Genomic DNA, 15,117 nt, shown 5'->3' with positions numbered 1-15,117 from the left:
GTCTCACGACCTTCATCAGGCATATACAACTATTCAAACTCAATCCCTTCAAAATTATCACATGACCAATCACCGTAAAGATCCATTTGTGACCAGTTAGGCTCAATGAGGCTGAATACATAATTAACACCACATCATCATAAACAGTTACAAACATTATTATTCATTATATCAAAGATAGAGGAAAGTTGTATGAATGATGAAGCATTATTTAAAGGAGAACTCCGGTCAATTTTAACATTGAGCTCATTTTTTTGTACATTTGGAGTGCTGTCAATACAGAGAACAACGACAAAAATCGGTGTTGCCTACACCGAGTTATTCTATTTTTAATATTTGCACCCTGTTGACTTCAATGGGGCAAGTACTAAACCTGCTTTTAGCCTCTTAACATCCTTGATGTGTCATTACAAGTGCACAGCTAATGTGAGTGATTCCTTCAGAGTGAACACGGGTGAATCTGACTGCAGTAGATGTGAAAGATATGTATAAAAATGATGTTATTTAAGCCAGCGCAAATACCTGTTTACATCCTGTTTTTGGTTGAAGTCCAAAGTAGTCGATTGCCGAGTTCACGCGCATAGATTTAGTTACCTATGATCCATGCGTGAACTCGGCAATCGACTACTTTGGACTTCAACCGAGCTAAAGGCTAAAAGCAGGTTTAGTACTTGCCCCATTGAAGTCAACAGGGTGCAAATTTTAAAAATAGAATAACTCGGTGTAGGCAACACCGATTTTTGTCGTTGTTCTCTGTATTGACAGCACTCCAAATGTACAAAAAAATGAGCTCAATGTTAAAATTGACCAGAGTTCTCCTTTAATGTGATGTTATTACTTTTTTCTCCATCTTCAAATTTTAGTTTTCATTATTGAAATGCATTATTTCCCCCTTATATTTTCAGTTTTAATGTATAACAAAATTCTGTACATACATTATTTTTTCCCGTTCTTTTCTTTTCTAGGTTAAACCCTCTCTGAACATCTCAACACAGCAACAACGAGACTGAAAAAGAGATAAAGGCACAGCACTCAGCACTTCTTTCTTTATTACATTGGAGTGCTACTCCACCTTTACTCGTAGCATGAGGTCGATTCCTCCTGAAACAGCGCTGAGAGCCGAAAGAACAAATGCTCATTCCGTTGGAGTTTCTGAGATGCCATTAGAGAAGTCACTCGGGTTCATTCTTCTCTTGACACATAATGAACAACAGTAGCCAGACACAAACCCATAATCTGCTAATGTGTTGGGTCCTCATAGCAAGCTTCACTGGGCAGCTATGCCGTAATGACGCCTTTGCCCTCTCTTTTCCGTGTGCATGGAAACGTGAAGCTTCACAACATCCAAACAATATGAACATAGATGATGTTTGTTTCTGGCCTGGTAAAGTCAAAGAGAGGATCACTTCTTATCATGTCTGATACACCCATCCCTCTAAAATACTTTCAAATGTGCCTTCGGTAAAACATTGCTTTTCAATTTTTGCTTCAGAGACCACAGAGAGTATAATAAATAGTATAACCTCATAACACCCATTATGAAAAAAGAACTATAATAAAAGCTATTTGTACTTGAAACAGTTTTGTTGTTACACCCTAATGCACTTTTTCTCTTTTAACGCAGTCCATAACTTCATAAACACGCTGAATTGTTGTGGCTATAACGTCAACCGTCATTTTGGTTCAGCTTGTATACTGATTTAATATGCATCCTTTGCTATTTATAGCGACATGTTGCTTGTCACATTTTAGAACAGACAGAATTCCCTCTTTAGTGGATGGCGTCTTGTCAAAGTGATATAATTAGGTGTTCTCTTTAACAAACCGCCAGAGGCAGTTCTGCACCCCTCCATTTCTTGTCCGTGTTCAGCCCGTGTATCTTCCCAAACAGGGTTTAGATTTCATCAACCTCATTTGTTTTCTCAGAATTGTCTGTTGCTGTTTAAAAGACAGATTTGCTTGAGTCTCTGTTCAACATATTTGGGCTCCTTCTTGAACGTGTATTATATTTAATACATACATTTATCAGGGCTCTAAATGATCAGCATTTGATTGATGGTTTATACTTTTTTAGTTAATAAAGGACCTTAATTCTAAATTCTAAAAATTGAAGTATAAGACTTAACTCAAATGTCTCCCTTCATGTTTTTTTTTTCTTCCTATGAAATCTTTAATGATCTCTATTCAGTAAACGTTAAATGTAATATTGTTAGTAATATTTCTAGATAAACATTTACTGGACTGAAGCAAATTATGTTTACTTGATTATCCACACATCATTTTTATGCGTTTAAAATTTATTCTTGCATCAGACTTTTGGGTAAACTTTATTTGTATCTCTTATCTCTTATTTGTATCAATTCTTTCAATCATCACTGTATTGCATCACATCCTGTTTTGCCCCCTACAATTCAAAGTACAGAGCTTTTAAAACTGAGGTGTTTTTTTCTCATCAAGTGTGACTGTGAGCTATCATATAAAAGCATGATGTTTCAAATATAAAACAAATATAAAACACAAACAATTTTTCAGATTGTGTCTAAAGGTTTCATTTAAAGAAAAATTGATTTTCCTGACTATTATTTCATATTCCAGGCTTTACAGGGATTATTTTGTTATGGTCTTGTGTCTCTTATTTTGAAAGTCTCTTTTCTGGTCATCTGTTGTTTTCTTGCTGTCGCCCGCATTTTTATAGTGCTTCTTAAGAAGTCATAAGTGGCTTAGCTATAGTGAAAATCTGCACATAACTCTTCATGCCTTCTCAGGTTTTTGAGCTGAGAGGATTTTAAATGAAACTTCCAAAAAAAAAAACAACAACACCTACTTTTACCTTTGAGAATTACATTGCATAAAAGTCACATTCACAATCTCATATCTATAATTAAGTTGCAACGTCCAAAGTTCATTTGCGTTCCCACTTTATATTAAAGAGATAGATTAACCAAAAATGAAAATTCTGTTATTAATTCTTCATACTCATGTCGTTCCAAACCCATAAGATTTTCACATACACTCTCAGAAAAAAAAGGTACAAAAGCTGTCACTGTGGCGGTACCTTTTCAAAAGGTACACTTTTGTACATATTAGTCCCTCAAAGGTACATATTGGTACCAAAAGTGTACATATTAGTACCTAAATGGTACATATTAGTACCCTTTTGAAGGGTACTGTCCCAACAGCGACAGCTTTTGTACCTTTTTTTCTGAGAGTGTATAAACATTCACCAACTCACTCATCGGTTGTGGTAAACGGAAGCTCAAGGATGTTCGCTTGATGTGTGAGAACCAATGAGGTTCATTCTCGTGTGTTAAATTAAAAATAGTAATTGAGTCTCTTCACTAAACAGCTTGATTCATATGGACTATAGGTTTACGATCTCTTTATGAACTTTTTGAAGAGTCAAAGTGGTAGTTGTGTAGCTTTCAAAAGAGGGACAGAAAGCTCTCAGATTTCATCAAAAAGATCTTCACTTCTGTTACGAAGATGAACGAAAGTCTTACGGGTTTGGGACGACACGAGGGTGATTAGTAATTAATGATAGAATTTTTTGGGTAAACTAACCCTTCTGTAACTACAATGCACTAACATTTAAATGAATCATTGATACAATGCACTGATTGTGAACATACATGTTTTTACATTGTACATATTTTTAATTTGCATGTAATTAGAGTTGTAATTAATTTATAATAACATCCAGTGCTTGAAGTGGAAAAAAAGGGCCGGTACTCCCGTTGGGTGTTCAGACCGGCAACATGTGAGAAGTGCCGGCACGCAAGAATAAGTGAGGGTACGCTATATAGAAGTTCGGGTACTGTGTACCGGTGCGTAACGGCCCACTTTGAGCACTGATTACATCTACAATTACCCTGTTGACCCTACACTCACCCCTTAACCCACCGTTAAACCTATACCCACCACCAAACCTGTCCCAACCCTAACCGTATCCCACCTCAACGGCAGCAATACACCATGAACACAATAAGTACATTGTACTTAACAATACATTTTATTATTAAATATTAGTACATAGTAAAGACACCCAATATGTGTGACCTCATTTGCTTGTTTTATAATGAAACATAACTGAGAAGAACAGGTCATCCGACCTTCATGTGTGTGCAGCATGGTTCGCGATGGCTCCCCGTACGCCGCAAAAAGGTCCCTTGACACACAAACTAATTAATGTTTAAGAGCAAGAAAAAAGAGCAACCTTGGACTGTGTCCATTTACTTCTTTTCTCTTGCCTTTATATTAGTGCATTCACAGTGCAAATCACACACGAGCAGTCCATACAATTCACAGGATGTAATTTAAGCCATTTTCTCTCTCTTCCAGGTAGATCCCTAATGTGTTTTGATATCTTTTTAGTATAATGTCATGAGACTCGTAGATGTGTGTGTTGAGCGGGATTCGGACCCTTTTGGGACGTGATGCACATGTAATAAGAGCTGTTCCCTGCGTGTCTGACCTTGCAGTGCATTTGGGCTGAGCTCATGCATAAATGCAGCCTCTTACAGTCCTTTTGGACATCATTATCAAACGATACACCAACTAGACAGATATTATTTGCTGGATGTTACATATCAACACTGTCGGTGTGGCTCCGAATAAACTAGCACATTACACAGATCTGTTTCATATCCTTTGTTGTTTTTAACACCGTGCTCATTTACAATATTATTTTTCATTATAATGTCATTTCATTTTCATACAATATTAAGCTCAATCAAATGCATCCAAATGTTACTGAGAACGTACGCCTCATGAAAACACATCCCACAATTCCTTCACTCTACTGCACTGTGATTGTCTGCCACTAGATTTATCTTTATTTGAACTGAAAACAGTGTGTGCATGCACTGCCATGGTCTTTAGGTATTCCAAGACTGTGAAAATGTCTTGCGTGTCAAGAAAGTGATATAAATGGAGAATGTGTTTGCAGTGAAAACAATCGCTGGTAGCAGGAAATCTACCAAATTCATCTGTAGAAATAATTACAGTTTGTGGAAGCTAATGGCAGTAATAAAAATGTTAAAAGCCTTTGAAGACGAGGCCAAACCATAAGACATCAATTTGGCGGTATTAAGGCACATTTCTACTTAGTTTATCACTGTGCACTTGGAAATGAGGGCAATAAAACAAGACTAAGTGCAAAGTCATCTTGGTTCAAAATGCATCTGCTGAAACTCCGCTGTAAACAGCTTTTTATTTGTTTGAAAAAGAACGGCTTTACAGGTCATGTTAACGATCTGTACAGGTCATGTTAACTCATGTAAGTTTAATTAATGTTAAAGAAGATAAATGAATGGTTGGATAACTATGGATGGATGGATGGATGGATGGATGGATGGATGGATGGATAGATAGATAGGGACTCATCACCTATTGGTATTAACAAAAAACACACTAACTAATAAGTTCATGTACATGCATGAATTCTTGATTTATCAGCTTCAGCGTGAATGCGGTTAGGTGAGAGACCAGGAACTGTTTTATGTAGAGGTGAGGCAGAATCCCAAGAATTGTGATGAGAAAGAGAGACAGACCTGGTACAACGCATCAACACTTCGAAAAGACATTTCCTGAATTAACACAGCAAAAAGAAATAGGGATTATATGAAAGCATTTGAGCAGAAAAGACCAGATCAGAGACCTTGCCCGATGATCTAATTCACATATACTGTAATATAATGCAATTGCATTTAAAGCTATTAAGAAGCGTTTTCTTTTTATTTGAAAGCGCATATAAATTGAAAGCAATACAGTTAGAGTCAAGATCAGGTTTTGTGGCTGAATAGAATAGAAAACCGTACGGGTGCGAAACACGCCGCAGCGTGACAGAAAACCTGCTCTGCTGAGAACACCATTTCCTCAGTGAAAAGAAAAACGTAATAAATTCTTAACAAAATGAGTGAACTAAGACCAGGAGATGACATATGATTCACTACGCATCAGAAAAGAATAAAACAAGCGAGAGAGGTTTTATAACGAGAATCATTTTCTCTCATAACAGGTGCATGCGTACGTTACAGTTTCTAGTGCTCTGTTTACAGTGAGGGCATTCCTGTTTCTTTCATTTTGTGTGTGGCTCTTATGCACTTAAACCTTTATCTTTTAAGAGTGGACGCTTGTGAGTGTGTGCCCGGTTCATCGTGCCTAACAGCGGTGCGACATTTTCATCAAAAGAGCAGCACTGCTGTGACCTACTGCTATAGCACTATTACAAACTTTGTGCTAAATACGTCGGCCGTTCAGTGAAGGTCAGACCATTAATCTCACCCTTCAGGAGAGCTCCAGTGTACTGGGTTTCGCACATGAGCACACAGTCCTAATGTATAGCGTGGCCGAGGTCCAGGGAAAAAAACTCTTTCCCTTTACAGAGCTTTTATGCTTGCCATTTTGTGAGGTAATCTGCAACAATTACTGTTTTCAACAAGTAGGATATGCATTCATTATTCACTGCTGTCTCGTCAGGTCAGTGTAGACGGTGTAGAAATAATTAGAAAAAAAGTGATAGTGGCAGGAGCAGTGTTTATCTCCCAAAAAGGGACATTGATAGAAACTTCAAAAGCTCTGTGTTTTTTTTTTTTTTTTTTAACTAGTAAGCTGCCTTGTTTCTGCTTCAGAATAATAAAAAAAAGGTACCTGTGACTTTTTTTTCTTCATATTTGCGACTTCACATCTCACAATTGCAACTTTATTTCTTGCAGTTGTAATTTCATGTCTTTTTCCAACCCGACTTTGTATCTGTGATTTTATTTCTCACGACTGCACATTTATATCCAACAATCTGACTTCATATCTTACTATTGCAAGGTTGTTTTTCAGAATTCTAACTCATAATTGCGACTTTATACATACAGTAATTTCTTGTAATTGTGACTATTTCTCAAGATTGTGCATTTATTTCTCACAATTTTGACTCATAATTGCAACTCCACACTTTATTTCTTGTAATTGCGAATGCGACTATTTCTCACAATTTTAACTTCATATCTGATTGTTGGGATTTAATTTCTCATAATTGCGCATACTTTTCTTGCAATTGTGACTTTATTTTGTCACAATTGTGCATTTATATCTCACAGTGTGACTTCATATTTTACAACTGACATAATGTATCACAATTTTGACTCATAATTGCAACTTCATACTTTATTTCTTGTAATTGTGACTATTTCACAAGATTGTGCATTTATATATCACAATGTGACTTCATATTTTACAACTGACACTATTTCTTACAATTTTAACTTCATATCTGATTATTGTGATTTAATTTCTCATAATTGCAAACTCATACTTTATTTCTTGTAATTGTGACTTTATTTTGTCACGATTGTGCATTTATATCTCACAATGTGACATATTTTACAATTGACATCATTTATCAAAATTTTGTCTCATAATTGCGACTTCATTCTTTATTTCTTGTAATTGTGACTATTCATCACAGTTACACATTTTTTTCTCACAATTGTTACTATTTCTCACAATTTTGACTTCATATTTGATAATATTGATTTAATTTCTCAAAATCGCAGCTTCATACTTTATTTCTCACAATTGTGCATTTATATATCACAATGAGACTTCATATCTTACAATTGTGACATTATTTCTCCTCACAATTTTGATAATTGCAGCTTTCATACTTTATTTCTTGTAATTGCAACTATTTCACAAGATTGTGCATTTATATCTCACAATGCGACTTCATATTTTACAATTGCAACTTTTTTACCCTTACAATTGTAAGTTTAATTCTCACAATTGCGTATTTTTATTTCACAATGTAAATTCATATCCCACCATTGCAAATTTATTAAATTTCGGCATGAAACGGATATTGCAAAAATCTACTCCCCCCATTGTGATGTATATTCGAGTGAAACAGCTTCTCGAATAAGAAAAAATGTCAGACGGGACTTGATTTTGTTCATCAGGAATTGATTAGAGATGTCGTTACAAAAGGGAGGGGACTTTTTTTGATTGAAGATTATGAGGGCACATGAATTAAAAAAAATACTGATGTGCATGGATAAATCATTTATAACAATACTCCAATACTCAATAAAAAAAACAAAAATTGTCAATTTTGATTTCATGGAGACTTTAATTGACTAAATATTTTTAATTCATTACACTATTTTTTTTTTTAAATCTTAATAAGCTTGTTGCAGTGTATTCTGGGATTGCTTTCTCATCGCGAACATATGACACTACCATCACGCCTATAGCACACGACCTCTGGAATAGAGGTGATGTACATACAGTATCTGAGTGTATATGTAAACATGTGCATATAGACAGTTTAAATATATATGTACACAGCATGACACAATACACTCACATTCGACATGAGTTTTTCAAGCTGAATAATGTTTAACGATAAACATTATTAAATATTTGAGCAGCAACAGAGGCGATACTGAAGAAGACAGATCTAAGAGAGTGATGTATGATAGACCAGTCCCTTGCGCAGACAAATAAGACTCCTCAGCCAGCGCGCCTGTGTAAATATTTGAACTCTACCCAGCAGATATCAGGGCCTCTAGAGAGAAAGACACTAGTTCAGGTGAGAAAGGGTTCATTCCCGTACTGCATGCCTGCTGCCTCTGATGTCTCCCGCAGCTCATGTATTCACTCTCTGCATACATTAAGTACATAAACAGAATGAAATCATCTGGGGTGTGCGTGTGTGTGTGTGTGTGTGTGTGTGTGTTAAAGGGATAGTTCACCCAAACATTTTAATTCTGTCATTAATTACTCACCCTCATGTCATTCCAAAACCACAAGACAAGTGTTCATCTTCTGAACACAAAATGTCTTTTTGATGAAATCCGAGAGCTTTCTAAACCCCCATTAGACTGCAACGCTATTAACACTTTCAAGGCCCAGAAAGGTAGTAAAGACATTGTTAAAATTGTCCATGTGAGTACAGTGGTTCAACCTTAAGTTTATGAAGCAATGAGAATACGTTTTCTCTTTCGTGTCAGTCTCTGACGCTGCACTGTGTTTTTTTGCACATTGCATATAGAGCCGACTCACCTAGTTACCTCAAAAGTTTTCTGCATCCCTCCGCCACCTCGACGACTCAATTCCGAACTCGGAGCGTCCACTCGCACAACATGCCAAATACTCTATTCGATCATTTGCCAGTGGGAACTCGTGAAAACAACTGCCACAGGTAATCAGACATTATTTCCTTTTTTATTTATTTATTTTCAAAGATTTTAGTTTTTTGGTGTTGTTGCCTTTTTATTATGATAGGACAGTGAGTAGACAGGAAGCGAAGTGGAAGAGAGAGAAAGGAGGGGACGGGATCAGGAAAGGTCCACGAGCCGGAACTCGAACTCGGGTCACCCGAGCTGCCCACGAGGCTATCAGCGCAGACAATAGCATTTTATAGCTTACACGAACATATTGCTTCACTTCAGAATGCCTTCATTAACCACCCAGGGGTGCGTTTCCCGTACAACTATATAGCTCGCTGCTTAACTACCATAGTACGATGCATCGTTGGAGAAATCAACTAGCTAGTCACGACTGTTTCTTGAAACCGTATGTCGCAAAGTATCGTTCAACCACGTTGGTTTATGACGTCTAGCACGTGGTGGACTAATAACTTATTTTAATTAATCTGTTTGAGATCGAATTAACGCTAGATTTTGTCATATAAGTTACAGACATATGGCATCTGAAGACCATTTCTAATTTTTCTCAGTTATTTTGCTTTATTACCAGACTCAATATGTGGCTCGTTCTTACATAGTAGAGCACGTTCGCACATGCACAGTCTTCAAAAACGGTGCTTTAAATCTCTTGACAAACTAAAAGACTTAAATTACATTTGTATGTATTCTAAATAAATAACACGGGTTGTACTGAATGTCAGCTTGCTTATTTTGCTAAAGATAAGGATTTATTCAGTCTACATCTCATGTGAACTAGAAACGATGCTTCTAACCACACAACTTTGCGATGCTGTTTGCGAACGTTCGTTGGAACGATGGTTTTGGGAAACACCAAATCGTTGAACTATGCTGATAACGACGGAACTTGCGACCATAGTTGGCTAACAATGCTTTCGGGAAACGCTCCCCAGAGCAGCGTGGAGCACTTTAATCATGGATGGATACACTTTGATGGACTTCCAAAAAAATATACCCATTCACTCCCATTATAAAGCTCGGAGAGCCAGGATATTTTTTAATATAACTTCGATTGTATTCGTCTGAAAGAAGAATGTCATATACACATAGGATGGCTTCAGGGTGAGTAAACCATGGGCTAATTTTCATTTTTTGTGAACTATCCCTTTAAGGAGCACTGAAAGAGCGACTGAGTGAAGGAGGGATGGTATGGGGGGCACATTTGATGTCCCTTCACAATTAGAGATTACGTGAGTTTCACCCATGTTAGCGATCGCCCTTGCGATCAGAGGCATAATAAGACCAAATGCAACAGGAAATTCCAATTAAGGTGAATTTATTGTGCAGACAGTGCAAATCCAATGGCAAAAAAAAAAAAAAAAAAAAAGAAAAAGAAAAACTATAAAAAATAACATAAATATTTACAAGTTTTTGTGGGAAGGTAGCCACAACAGCAGTTGTATCGTTTGATTAATAAACTTTCTGGAACAAGTTTCTATGGATTTGCTTCCACTTCACACAACCAACCTGACCCTCCTGCACCATGCTTTCTGGCAGCCATTTATAGTCTAGGCCACACCCGGGAATGTACCATTCTACAGGTAAGATTTACTTTCTAACATATGTACTTTCAACCACCTAATGCATATTAAACAACATCCATAATTACATTACACAGTAACAAGAACATGCAACTATGATGCAAAACAATGAATTAACAATTATAAACCTTGCTTTACAGGAACATTTGGAACCCCCCCCCCCCCAGTTACCCAACATGGTTTCTCCCAATCAGGCAGCATGTCCACCATGTTTAAATACTCTGCTTTTAAACTAATACAGGTTTGGTCACAGGTGTTTTCCAAGCAGGTAAGTTAGATATGTAATAATGTGTTACACAATTTTTAATAAAGTTTCCAAATCAAACATATTTGTGTTGTGGTTCTCTATACAGATGAATGAACAATGTTAGCGGCTAATGATACCCAAACACGTTGTACTCTCAAATATCTAAAACACATTATACACAATACATTCAAGTATTGCACAAACATTGCACATTCACAACACTGCAGTCTGAATACCCAGGATATCAGTGTCAGTAATTAGATTGCGTTAATGTTGCACATGTTTGTGTGTTTGATATGGTGTACCTACATACAGTCCATTCATGATCACGGGTTTGCTCCGTGACAACCCACAACAGACATTTTTAAGTCAGGTTAATTGAGTTTGGCATTGTTGATTAACAATTGATGCTTGTGTGTAGACAAAACAAGAGTGAATAAAGAGAAAAGAGTATGTAGTAGGCTATTAATAATGGTCTTGACTGAGTTTAGAAATTGTCAGTTTTTCATTTATTGTCTGAAAATGTGTACAAACTAAAATATGTAAAGGGCAATACATGTTTTAAGGCAAAAACTAGCATGGGTGGCTATGTCAGCCTATTACATTGTGCGGGTTATTCATATTTATAGCTCACCTTTTTAACAATTTATCAGTAAAAATCAAAGACAGAGTAAAAAATGAATCATAGGCTATAAAATAAAAAAGTTTAAATGATTTAAGAGGAGTAAAATACAGATGAAATACATATTCAAACTACCGTACATATTAACAAGGAAATATACAATCATGCAAATACGATTTAAAACATAATAAATAAAATCAAAATGTTTATGTTAAGGCACTTTGTGGGAATCCCGAAGCTGTCAACTGTGATTGGACGAGGTGAAAAATTGTTTTTGGGCAGGGTTTGAGTCGGCTGTGGGCTGGAACACTGGCTTAGATAGGAAGGCCTTTGAATATTATCTTGGACAAAGGGAGACAAACCACTACACTAAACTAATGTTTTAATGTTATTGGTCATACTACACTTTATACTGGAAAATTATACAAAGAAATCTCTGCCAGGCTGCAATGAAGTTCTGAAAATTGTCATTGTCATTGTTGCACCTCAATATTTGCTGCTATAACGGGAAATGTTTGCACAATTCAAAGGAAATCTTACTTTGCAAGTTTAACATTCTAAAAACGCATACTGTAGAAAGAAGAAGAGGATTCTCACCACTCTTTGTTTTTGCTGCAGGGGAAGTGTGAATCTGTGGGGGTTGTGTTCAAAGGGCAAATAAAGGCCAACCACTTTTACAACCGCACAGTAGAACAATTCCTGATAAGAGAATGTCGAGAGAGACAATTTCCTCCCGTTACAGCTGACATGCATGTGACTAACCTAACAGTGTGTTTTAACTCGAAAACACTTCCCTTGTCCACTATTCCCTTAGGACAGTATGAACATCTACATGGGTTTGCTCTACCTAACACGGCTTTAATATTAAGAGACAATTTCCTTCTTCCTTCCTCGTCTCCATATCTGTCACTGCGAAGCTGAATATGTCGGCATGGAAAGAGAAACTAAGGAGAGTTGTTACAGTGGAGCCGGTGATTTTCCTCTACATGACCAGCACTTTCATCGTAACACCTGCGTATCAACAGATGATTATCACAAAGGTAAGAGAGCTGCTACTTTTTGTGATTTAAAGCAAGGGAGAGAGTGAAAAGGAGAGACATTAATCAAGTTGGTCCAGCGAGTCAGTGTTTTGTTCTTTGAACTGAAAAACAGGTCAGCAGGGTCCAGTTCTAGTACACAAAACGGAAATGCCCGAAGCAGAACCACGGAGCGCTTGGAGAATAGCAGTGGAGCTCGAGATGTACTCAAAACCCAAAACTGCAGCGGGCATTAATCAAGCCGAACCAGCCATGACAGTCCCAGTGCAAAACAATCACTCATGGACCAGATTAAACAATCGCTGACAGTCATTAGTCTGTATTCTGTTGCTGAGCTTCAACATAGACTGTGCCTGAGAAACTTCAGGATCTTGATTTTAACTTTGTGGAATTTTACTTTTTGGTAAGTTGACATGTCCAGCGATGTGACGGACAACATCTGCATTTCTGCCATTTAAAAATTAGAACTCAATATAATTAGGAGACTGCTTTGTATTTGAAAAATCTATTTTCATAATACATTTTTCATGGATTAGAAATGAACAAGCGCAGGCAAAAAGATGATTAAAACAAATCCAGCCAGGCTCATGTCCTAATCTTCATCATTTTGCATTTCATTTTAAAAATATATTTTACAGTAAAAAAGTGCATGTATTACCTGGTTAAAAATAGACTTTCATTGTACATTTTAAAGTAATTTATACTTTTTACTTGGTCAGTGCAAACTCGCACATACACAAACACACACACACAATTATAACATGTATATTCAGTGTGTTACAGCAGTACACGGGTTAATCTCAAGAAACCTGTCAAGATTACATTTAACCTCAACATTTTTTTGTTGTTGTTGCTTTTTCTAGTGTCAATTAACCACAATGTCTCCAAAATACTGTAAAAGTTCCTGTAGTTTATAATAATTAATAATAGTAATAATAACTATTATTATAATTAAATATTTAAATTAAATCATTTTTAATAATAATAATAAAATAATTTATTATTTATGATTTGATAATATATGTTTAATTTTAATCAGTATACATTATAAGTTAGATTAATTAATTAAATATATTTCCATATTTCTATTTCATGCAAGTAAATAGATATTAATATAATACTACTAAAATATTGACCAACTCGAAAATGTGTTGGTAATGTCCATTAAAATACATTTCTTTATTGTAATTTTTATTGTAGTTTTTATTTATTTAATTGTAATTAATTGTAATTTTTTTAAATGTCACACACACACACACACACACACACACACACACACACACACACACACACACACACACACACACACACACACACACACACACACACACACACACACACACACACACACACACTTTTACATTCAGATTAAATGAATTACATTTTTTATAATTTCAATACATTTACATCCTAATAAATAATAAAAGAGAGAACTTATGCCCAAAAATAACAATAAAAATAAAATAAAAAATACATATATATATATATATATATTTTTTTTTTTTTTTAAGTAAAGTATAATAGAGAGGGGAAAATGCAGGAAAAATAATATGTGAACTACAAAGACATTTCTATGAATATAAATAATGCAGTGAATATATGCATTTGTTTAAGGGAGACGCTCTCCAAAACATGCAGCTGTTTTTAGTTCCTGCTCCTGTCACTTTGCTTTTTTTTCTGAGTGAGTGTCCTTCCTTTCCTCTCTCCTTTAAATTCTCTTACCCTTCCAATGAACTCTGCAGCTCCACACATAACAGCTCTCAGAAAAATGTGGATGAATATATCATATGAATGAGCACAACTCCACGCAGTGAAAACTGTGGAAAGATTAAAGAGGGTCCAATCATTTATTGCAAAGTGCTCATTTACGCCACTCTTAATGGCCTCGATTCTTGCCATTTGCTCCTTGATATCATCATATTTGTGAGGTTGCGGTTCGTGAGGTTCCCCGAGGCTTGTTCTTACAATAACTGAGGGCGTCCCCTGGTGCGATGAGTTACTGCCCGGGTTGTGCATCATTCCCATAATGCCTCAGAGCATCATTACTGACAATGAATAAAATCTTAGAAGTAGAAAATCCTCAAAGCTGACCTAAGAAGCAATACCCGGTTTTCAATTCTAAAACATTTGATCCAACTAAAAATAAAGACTGTTAAAGCTCTAGTCTTGCATAAAATGCTAAGGCCCACCTTAAAAATAATGCTGACCTAAGCAACTGTTGTTCGCCTGTACTGTTATCTCATCTAAACATGTTATGAACACTTTTGTTCACTTACACTATTATACACAATATAATATGAGCATTAAGGTTCACAGAAGCAGAAGTCATCATAGCTGGGTTAACTTCTATAGTCGATACTACAACAAATATATATTTTTGTATTCCTGTTTTCTCCAATAGCAAAAGAAAAATCCATGTTCGCGATTCTATGATTTGATAGATTTGACAGAT

The 15,117-nt window shown here is 36.0% G+C and overlaps 1 protein-coding gene across 1 annotated transcript in view; it reads left to right on the top strand.

Moving 5' to 3' along the window:
• Nucleotides 1-12,395: 12,395 nt before the first annotated feature.
• Nucleotides 12,396-15,117, top strand: part of LOC308707626 (proton-coupled folate transporter) — a 31,891-nt gene continuing 29,169 nt past the window's right edge. The window contains exon 1 of the mRNA XM_081394230.1: nucleotides 12,396-12,668. Within this exon, the coding sequence (XP_081250356.1) occupies nucleotides 12,552-12,668 (117 nt within the window). The 5' untranslated portion in view covers nucleotides 12,396-12,551. The remainder of the gene's footprint in view (nucleotides 12,669-15,117) is intronic.

Source organism: Scardinius erythrophthalmus (assembly GCF_964197995.2).
Source record: "Scardinius erythrophthalmus genome assembly, chromosome: 19".
NCBI classification, from domain to species: domain Eukaryota; kingdom Metazoa; phylum Chordata; class Actinopteri; order Cypriniformes; family Leuciscidae; genus Scardinius; species Scardinius erythrophthalmus.
The sequence above is the reverse complement of the archived record's forward strand: the minus strand, read 5'-3'. Positions and strand labels throughout refer to the sequence as shown.